The sequence below is a fragment of the Mus musculus genome, chromosome X (genome assembly GCF_000001635.26).
Source record: "Mus musculus strain C57BL/6J chromosome X, GRCm38.p6 C57BL/6J".
Classification (NCBI taxonomy): Eukaryota; Metazoa; Chordata; class Mammalia; order Rodentia; family Muridae; genus Mus; species Mus musculus.
Genome location: NC_000086.7, coordinates 37,081,489 through 37,090,694, shown reverse-complemented (window position 1 = coordinate 37,090,694; position 9,206 = coordinate 37,081,489). Strand labels below are relative to the sequence as shown.

The 9,206-nt window shown below is 45.8% G+C and overlaps 1 protein-coding gene and 1 non-coding gene across 2 annotated transcripts; both read left to right on the top strand.

Annotated features, from left to right (window-relative positions):
* The first annotated feature begins 5,472 nt into the window (after positions 1-5,472).
* Positions 5,473-8,177, top strand: Rpl39 (ribosomal protein L39). The gene is made up of 3 exons (NM_026055.2): positions 5,473-5,570; positions 6,607-6,710; positions 7,946-8,177. The coding sequence occupies exons 1-3, from the start codon at positions 5,568-5,570 to the stop codon at positions 7,992-7,994; spliced, it is 156 nt and encodes a 51-aa protein (NP_080331.1). The 5' UTR covers positions 5,473-5,567; the 3' UTR covers positions 7,995-8,177.
* On the top strand, positions 7,662-7,783 carry Snora69 (small nucleolar RNA, H/ACA box 69). Its single transcript, NR_002900.1, has one exon. It is a non-coding gene; the product is annotated as a small nucleolar RNA, H/ACA box 69 (small nucleolar RNA).
* Positions 8,178-9,206: the final 1,029 nt, after the last annotated feature.

Below are 9,206 nucleotides of genomic sequence, written 5' to 3'. Positions count from 1 at the left end.
TCTCCAGCCCCCTCTGCAATGCCAGTAAATCTTGCTTGTATCCACTGTCCTCAGCGTTTAGAAGCCAGTTCCTCAAAGCAGGTAGAAGAGCCACTAAAAACGATTGAAAGAGACTCATCCGAAACTGAGAAAGTACTTCCAAGTAAGGGAGAATTTCAGGAGAGTAGCTCAGCGTGCCCCCTGCCTGAGAGAAGTGAAGGAACACAGGAGCATGAAATTGGCAATGGATTCGGCAGGGTTTAGGCAGAGGGAAGCTGTATTATAGTTCAGAGTGAATGGCAAAAGTAGAGATGGGGCAAACAGGTCAGAAGACATTTGAACTTGAAAAACCTAGGAAGTCACCTAATTTTGGATGGTCATTGAGCCACAGCTAAAAAGAATAAAGTAGGGACAGAGCCCAGCCTGAATGCATTCTAACATTCCTACACACACACACAAGGAATAGCCATATATTCTGGTGCTACTTAATCTAGAAGAATGTTTCAAGAAGTAATGGCCCTGGGTAAGGTGACACAAACCTAGAATCACAGCACTTGGAAGAAAGAAACGGGGATCAAGAGTTCAAGGCTACTCTTGGCTACATACTAAGTTTGAGGCCAACCTGGGCTGTATGAGACTCTATATCAAAACACTCCTAAAACAGTAGTAGTGGACAGGGCTGTGGATAAGGCTTGATGGTAGAGCAAGAAGGCCTTGGAGTCACCCTACAGTTTTTCCAGTGGGTCAGCCCTGGAAGAAAAGGGTGTGGTCAGCAGGGTTGGATGCTAGAGAAAATTAAATTATGATACTTGAAGAGACTCACAGATGTGGTGACTTCTAGACCATTAATGAACTGGGACCGTGGGACATCATTAGGTTGAGAATAGATTCAGTTAACATAACTTTAGAGAAATCTGGCCTTGAAATGAAACAGATAGGTTTTGAGAAGTGACCATTTCTTTCTTTTTTTTTTTTTTTTTTTTTTTTTTGGTTTTTCAAGACAGGGTTTTTCTGTGTAGCCCTGGCTGTCCTGGAACTCACTTTGTAGACCAGGCTGGCCTCGAACTCAGAAATCCACCTGCCTCTGCCTCCCAAGTGCTGGGATTAAAGGCGTGCGCCACCACACCCGGCGAGAAGTGACCATTTCTAATGTAAGAAATACTAAAGTCTATTTAGAAGACATTCAAGAGAAGGGCTACCTGAGGGAATAAGTATAGGATTTTTGCAAAGACAGTCAAAATAGAAGCCAAGCTAAAGGTCACGGGAGCTGGCCTTAGGAAAAAGGCTACTCCGGACCCATCAATAAGAAGCTAGCACTGCCTGCCTCCCCTTCTGGCCTGTTAGCAGCTGAGTAAACTCAGTTTTCCTATCAGCATCTTCCTCTGGTGCTTGCCTGTCCTACCTAGCTCTGAGTCAACCCCTCTTTCCTGCCCCTTTAGATTTCTTCCATTCCTTCATTCGATTAGCAAGTGTCTACTGTTCACTGTATGTGTCAGTCCCTAGGGACAAGGATGAAAAGAAGACAAGCCCTTGTCCTTGAGTAACTCAGGATCCATCAGTGACCGCCAGAACTACCAGTGGATTTAATCAGAACTCTGTGCAATGTGAGAAGGGCTGTGAGTAGACAAAATGGTTTGGGAGTCTCCTGTGAGCTGCCCAGTGGTGCTGAGGAAAATCCCTAAACTCCATCTATGAATGGACACCACACCTTAGCAGGAGGCCCTCCCTCCTGCTAAGCAGTTGTTTTGGGGAACTGATACCTTTTTCACAAAATTACCTTTTCTTTCTTTTGCTTTCTCTTTATGATTGTTATTTTGTATCTGTGTGTGGCTATGGAGGTCAGAAAGAGGTGCTCAGAAGTGTAGAGCAGCAGTGAGCTACTCATTGTGGATGTTGGGAGTGGAATTAGGGGACCAGTTTAGGCCAGGCACTTTAATCCCAGCACTCAGGAGGCAGAGCAGGTAGATCTCTGTGAGTTCAAGGCCAGCTCAAGTTCTAAGACATCCAGAAGTATGTAGGGAGGCTCTGTCTCAACCCCCACCCTCTCCCAAATAGTAGTGCCAATTTTTAACCTCTCTAGCCCTAATTTTATTCTTTTTATTATATTTATTTAATGGAGCTGTGTGCGCATGACAATGTGTGGAGGTTGGAGGACAACTTTTGGGGATTGGTTCTCGTGTCAGGTTTAGTCAATGAGCCATCTCACTTTTCCCCATAAACCTCAGCTTGTACCCTTGCTGTCGCCCTCTATCACCTTTAAATGTTTTCGTGTGTGTATACACACACACACACACACACACACACACACACACATATATTTGTTTTTTTGAGACAGGGTTTCTCTGATTAGCCCTGGCTGTCCTGGAACTCACTCTGTAGACCAGGCTGGCCTCACTCACATAGATCTGCCTCCTGACCACTGATTAAAGGTGTGTGCACCATGTTCTACCTCTGCTGCTATAAATCATAACTTCATATTATTTATAATAAACCTATAGGAGCCAGGCATGGTAGATTATTGTCTATAATGCTTGGTACTCAAGAGGCTGATGCAGGAGGATAACTGTAAGTTTAAGGCCAACTTGGGCTATATATAGTGAGTTTGAAGTCCACCAGAACTACATTGTAAGACAAAAACCAAATCAACAACTTAGAATAAACTCATAGGAGCTGGGTGTGCGTCTCAATGGTAGAGTGCTTTTTATTACATGTATACAACCCTGGGTTCCATCCCTAGCAACACACACATACATACACAGAGACACACACTGAACTAAGATTATAAATCATGGGGGCGGGGGGGGGTGGTGTTCATTACATTTGTTTCTTCAGGCACAGATTTTTTTTTGTTTTGTTGTTGTTGTTGTTTGAGACAGGGTTTCTCTTAATAACCCCAGCTGTCCTGGAACTCACTTTGTAGACCAGGCTGTCCTCGAACTCAGAAATCTGCCTGCCTCTGCCTCCCAAGTGCTGGGATTAAAGGCTTGCACCACCACACCGGGCCAGATTTAGATTTTTTATGGCAGGACAGCCAGGGCTACACAGAGAAACACTGTCTCGAAAAACAAACCAAAACGAAAAAGAAAAAAGAAAAGAAAGAGATAGAGAGCCAGGCGTGGTGGCACACGCCTTTAATCCCAGCACTCGGGAGGCAGAGGCAGGCGGATTTCTGAGTTCGAGGCCAGCCTGGTCTACAAAGTGAGCTCCAGGACAGCCAGGGCTATATAGAGAAACCCTGTCTCGAAAAACCAAATAAATAAATAAATAAATAAATAAATAAATAAATAAATAAAAAAGAAAGAGATAGAGATGTATGTATGTATGTATGTATGTATGGTATGTATGTACACAGAGTCTCATTCTGTAGTCTTGGCTGTTTGAATAACAGGATTTCCTGCTTCAGCCTCTGGAATTTCTGAGTTCAACAGCCTTGGCTTTCCTGGAACTTACTCTGTAGACCAGGCTGGCCTTGAACTCAGAAATCTGCCTGCCTCTGCCTCCCAAATGCTGGGATTAAAGGCATGCGCCACCACTGCCCAGCTAGAAGCACATTAAAAAAAATAAAGGCTTAGAATCTAAACTGGGAATGGTGGTGTAGGGCCATCATCATAGTAATCAGGATGGCCATGGGTCTGATCCTTTACTGAGCACTGATCCTACGGCGGCACTGGGCACCACTCATACAGCACTGGCCACCACAGGAGCTCTCAGGTTGCTTGTAGCCATGAGGAACTAGCTGCTCTGCTGGGAGAAGTGAAGCTATGGAAATCAGGAGAAAGTCCAGAGCTGAGTGCAGTGTGTGTTAGGTATCTGTGAGGAAGGGAAGAAGAGGCAGGCTGCTTGGGGACTCACGTGGTCCTCAGCCTTTCACATCACAATCTCATCCCCTCCCCCGGAACGACATACACAAGGTAGTTCTGAGAATAAGTTGGCACTGATAAAAGGAATCTTTAACTTTTTATGATATCCACAGGTATTATCTTTAGTTTTCAGCTTCTTGTTGTTCTATGATGTGCTCTTTCTATAGTTTACCTTTTAGAAGTAAGGTCTCAATATATAACCTAGGCTAGCTCACAATTTATGATCTTCTGGCGTCTGCCTCATAGGGACCTCATAGGGGTACACAACTATACCTGACTTTCTGTTTTATTTACACAGCAGTTGAGCAGATGTCAAAGAGAAGTAGTTCTTACCTTCCACCTTTTTGAGACAGGGTTTGCCTTGTTTCTGTTGCTGTGTTAAATACTCCAGGCTAGCTGGCCCTCAATCTTCCAGGACTTTCTCTCCTGTCTCCACCTTCTATTGTGCGGTAGGAATCTTAGGGTTGCAGATACATAGGAGTACTTATTTATTTATTTATTTATTTAGCGACAGGGTCTATATGTAGTAATCCTGACTGGCTGGAAGCTCAGTATATAGACTAGGCTGGCCTTGAGCTCAGAGATATTGATCCTTCTGCTTCAAGTGCTAAGATTAAAAGTGTAGGCCACCACGCCCTGTATCTTCACTTTTTGGGACTTGAACTATAAGTTGGCAGGATTGCGTAACTGGTGCTTTTATCTACTAACGATTCCCCTGGCCCTGGTATATGGGATTTTTACCCCACCGGAGACAGAGTTTCTCTGTGTATCTTTGGCTGTCCTGGAACTCGTGTGAGTAAACCAGGATGGTCTCAAACTCAGAGGTCTGTCTGCCTCCCAAGTGCTGGGATTAAAGGCGTGCACCACCACTTTCCGGCGCCTTTTTTTTTTCTTAAGATTTACATATTTATTTTATTTATATGAGCACACTGTAGTTATTCACTACAGATGGTTGTGAACCACCATGTGGTTGCTGGGAACTGAACTCAGGACCTCGGGAAGAGCAGATGGTGCTCGTAACCGCTGAGCCATCTCTCTAGCTCCGCCTCCCTTTTAATCAAGTATTTTTAGGTACTATTGATAATGGGTCCGTGTGTGTTTACATGGGGACGTGTACCTGTAAATCATAAGTGTAGGTGCCCCTGGAAGTCAGAGACATGTTACCCCCTAGAGCTGGAGGGTTGTAAGCTGCCTGATATGGGTGCTGTGAATGGAACTTGGATTCTCTATAATAGTGAAGTTAGTCATTAAAAGATGTCTGCAGCCCCATCTTCCTCCCTTCCAGGGTGCATCGCCAACCCTAAGCCCCGCCCCTCTCGCAGAAGCGGGGGGAGTTGCAGCTCTGGAAGTGATGTAGGCCTTTTCCCGCCCTCCTCAGAGTTGGTCCCGCCTACTCCGTTTCCAGGTGTTTGCTAAGGGTTTACTTGGTTACTTCTCAAAGGCCACCTACCATGGCCACCAAGGCTGTGGCCCTCAGCACAATGATGATCACCTGCAGGAACAGGCATGGACGCGGAGGCCTCGGAATTACGTTCTCTATAAACCGGTTTGGGTTCCCACGGCCCCATGGGAGCGCAGGGGTGGAGCTAGGGAGGACGCTGCGAGTCATCCATCCCCCCCTAAGCTCCGCCTCTAGCGACTTCTTCTAATCGCGTTCTTCCGGTCCCGGCCTTTCTCTTCTCCATTCCTCCGCCATCGTGCGCGCTATTCTTGATTCGGCTTCTCGCCATGGTAAGACTATCGGCCGCCATCCGTCCCTCAGCGGCTTTCCTGAGGCCACAGACCGCTGTGCCTTTGTGGCAGACATGCGCAGCATTGAGGGCTGGGTGTATTTTTCAGGGTTTTAGTGTTCGTTTTTGGAGCTGGGACACCTATCGGCCTGTGGGCGCGGCATGAAATTATCAAGTCCATTTACCCTTGCAGGATGAGAACGCTCTTCCTGCAGCCTGGCAAGGGGTGCAAAGTATTCTTGTTTCATATAGCCTGGGGCTGACGGTGATCTTCATGATGGGGGGGGGGCAGAACGAGAGGCTTGGGACCACTCTTAGATTGTCCCTGATCGAAGAGCATGAATCGCCATTTGCACAGCGAGATGTCCACAGTAAGGGTTAACAGAACTTTGAGATCCCTTCAGAAGTTAGCGCGTCACTCCTTGGAGGCGTCTGCTAACAGCGCATCAGTCATTGCCTACTGGCAAGATTATGCTTATGGGCGTCTAGGTACAAAGTGGGTTTAGTATCTGAATTTGTTAAATAAAACCTCCAACTGGTCTAGGGGGACGAGTGCGCTTGGCCTTCGTTGCATTTTTTTATGTAATGGTGTTTGCCTACGGAGTGTCTAGGGCTCCGTAATCTTAGGTTAGCCAGCAATGTCACTTGGAGGTAGATAAGACTTACAGAGTACAGTACCTAGTGTCATTGACTTAAAACTGGCCAGGGTTTGCCTAACCTCAAGCCATCCTTGTTCCAGTAAGTCCGTTTCCTCTCCTACTCCAGCTATTCCGTGTTTCATCGCTGGAGCCCAGCAGACAGCCAGTTTATAGGTCAGACAGGACCTGGGCTTAGAAACTTGGTGCTGATTATGAGCCATGTTTAAGCCATTAACTCTTCCTCCAGAGAAGTGATGAGGATAAAGGACTTGGTGGTTCGAGGTCGGGGAGCTTTTCCTGGGTGTATGTTCTGCAGGCCTGATGTTAGTTTGTTGGAATTTGTGACTGAATCAAGAGACTAGGCTGTGGTGTCACTAAGCTGGTTGCATCTCCTCGTAGTCTTCTCACAAGACTTTCCGAATCAAGCGATTCCTGGCCAAGAAACAAAAGCAAAATCGCCCTATTCCTCAGTGGATCCGGATGAAAACTGGTAACAAAATCAGGTAAGCCTTCTCTTGTCCGGCTTGGAAATCGTTATGTTTTAAGTAACTTTGGGCATGGAGATACACAGTTGCAAAGTACGGTCCACCCCAGTCAATTAGTGTGCTGGGGACTCCCTTTTGAAATGTTTTTCCTTTTGTTTGGGTTGGGAGCACGGGGTTGAGAACTGGGAGGAAACACTTCTCCATTCATCAAATGGGTCTTGGGGCTCTAGCTCAGGTCATGAGGCTCCTTGGTAGTGACTAGCTTACTTAGCCCCCGAAATCCCTCCACAAACCTTTTATAAATGCTTCCTAATTTCCCTAGGAAGGCTTCAAGGGATTTGACTATTCTGGCAGGAGTGTTCTTTCCTGCAACCAGAGTTGAGCTCAGGACCAGCTGGGTCTTTGAGAGAGGTGGAAGGGATCGAACCCAGGGTCTCCCCCAGGCAAGGGAAGCGCCTTTCTGAGTTCTTTCTGTGGTGTGGGGGATGCAGGCCCACATGTGGTCAGAGGACAGTTGGTGGGAATTGGTTTTTCCCAACATGCTGGGATTAAAGATAAGCATTGCCCAGTTTTGGGATTAGTAAAAATCTGGGTGTGGCTCTGCTGGGGCAAAAAGTGAGCCTCCTTGTTCTTAATTTAGCCACTTAAGCTTGATATCAACAACCCACTCTAGCCTTACATTCGAGTTAATTACTATCTTCTGTCTTCTGGTATGGTACATGTATTTAGAGACTTTACTTGCAGTCAGGACTAGACTTTCAAACTTTGGTTCCCCCCCACCCCCATAGAGTGCTAAGGAAAGCTTTGAAGCACTAGGCAGCGGACCTTAGATGCTTTACCGGGTAGTCTTTTGCTTTTTGAAACAGTCTTGTTTAGCCCAGGCTGGCTAATCTGCTCCAACCTTCCAAGTAAGTGCTGAGGTTACAGGTGTGTGCCACCTTTATAGGTAACTTTGAAAGAAAAGCAGGTAGCAATTACAGTGCTTCATTTTGTGGGAGTACTGCCATTATCCTGCTGAAAGAAAAGCCATGTTGGTTGTTTCTGATTTTTGCTTTTGGGGTAAAAATCGTGACACCTTGACATGAACAGTTCAGAGACTGGTTAGCTTAGCTCTGCTACTTACTGTAAGTCCTTTTATGCTCTAGCAAGCGCTTTAAATAAATTCTCTTGTTCCTCTGAAAGTCTGACTCTGCTAGAGGAGCAGGTTTGTTGTGACCAACCCACCTTGTAACTGGTGGCTTCTCTTTGTACAGGTACAACTCTAAGAGAAGACACTGGAGGAGAACGAAGCTGGGTCTGTAAGGATTCACACAATGGCAAGACTGAGGATTTATACTGAATTGTCATCAATCAGTCCTACCAGATGGATTTCAACATTTAAACCTGGAGACTCTTCGTGTCTTGAATTAGGATGTTTGTCCAGTAATAAAATATAGAACCTTTCAAAATGCTTTTCTGGTTTATAAAGTACTGAATTGCCCTTATAAGACCCGATAAGGCTTCTTCTGTGGGGTAAAATATTGTTTCCTAGGAGCTAGAGATTACTCAGCAGATAAGGGTACTTGGTATTCTTGCAGAAGTCCTGGTTTTTGGATCCTAATACTCATAGTTTTTGTTTTAAACCTTAAGATTGAGTCCACATGTTTAAGCCACAGTGTTAGTGTAGAGGTCAGGACAACTGGAGTCCTCTGTTTTTACATGTGTTCCAGGTGTTTATGGCAAGGGCTTTACCAACAGCTATCTCAGTGAAAGCAATCCCCCACTTTTGCATAGTGGCTTTTTGTTTTTGTTTTTTTTTTTCCAAGACGGGGTTTCTCTGTAACCCTGGCTGTCCTGGAACTCACTCTGTAGACCATGCTGGCTTCAAACTCTGCCTGCCTCTGCCTCCCAAGTGCTGGGATTAAAGGTGTGCACCACCACCGCCCAACAAAGTGGCTTGTTCTAATCCCTTGTGTTATAGATTGAGCTCAGGGCCTCATGTAGGCCAGCACTCACAGCAACTGGACTGCACCCCTAGCCCTGTAGCAGTGGTTCACAACCTAGGGGCTGATCCTGTTTCACAGGGGTTACCTAAGGCCATTGGAAAACTTTACAAATCACAACAGCAAAATTATGAAGCAGTGAAAAATTTCATGGGGGGGGGGTCACCACAACTTAAACTGTATTAGGGTCATAGCATTAGGAGGGTTGTGAACCACTGTTCTATAGGCTCTTTAATATGAATGTGGACCTTGTGGGTACAGGAATTGAAACCAGGGTCTCTGCAAGAATAGTACTCTACTGCTTAGCCATCTCTTCCAGACCCACATAGCCTGAGAGAAGCTGCTTTAAGGCTGGGTAGTTGGAATCATAGGAACTAGGGGTTGGCAGTCTAGTCCACAGCCGCCTCCTGTAGAGATTTTTCAAGAGTATTCTGATAATATTACGATTCAAGCTTGTCTGAATTAGGTTTGTGCTGCCATATCCACGAGTCTTTTGAGTCAGGATCTCCCAGAGATCCAAGTGCTAAAATAA

What these genes read in the sequence shown, in the direction of transcription:
- Rpl39 (NM_026055.2), top strand. An exon ending in AAAACTGGTAACAAAATCAG is followed by an intron (nt 6,711 to 7,945) that starts GTAAGCCTTCTC and finishes CTCTTTGTACAG; the next exon opens with GTACAACTCTAAGAGAAGAC.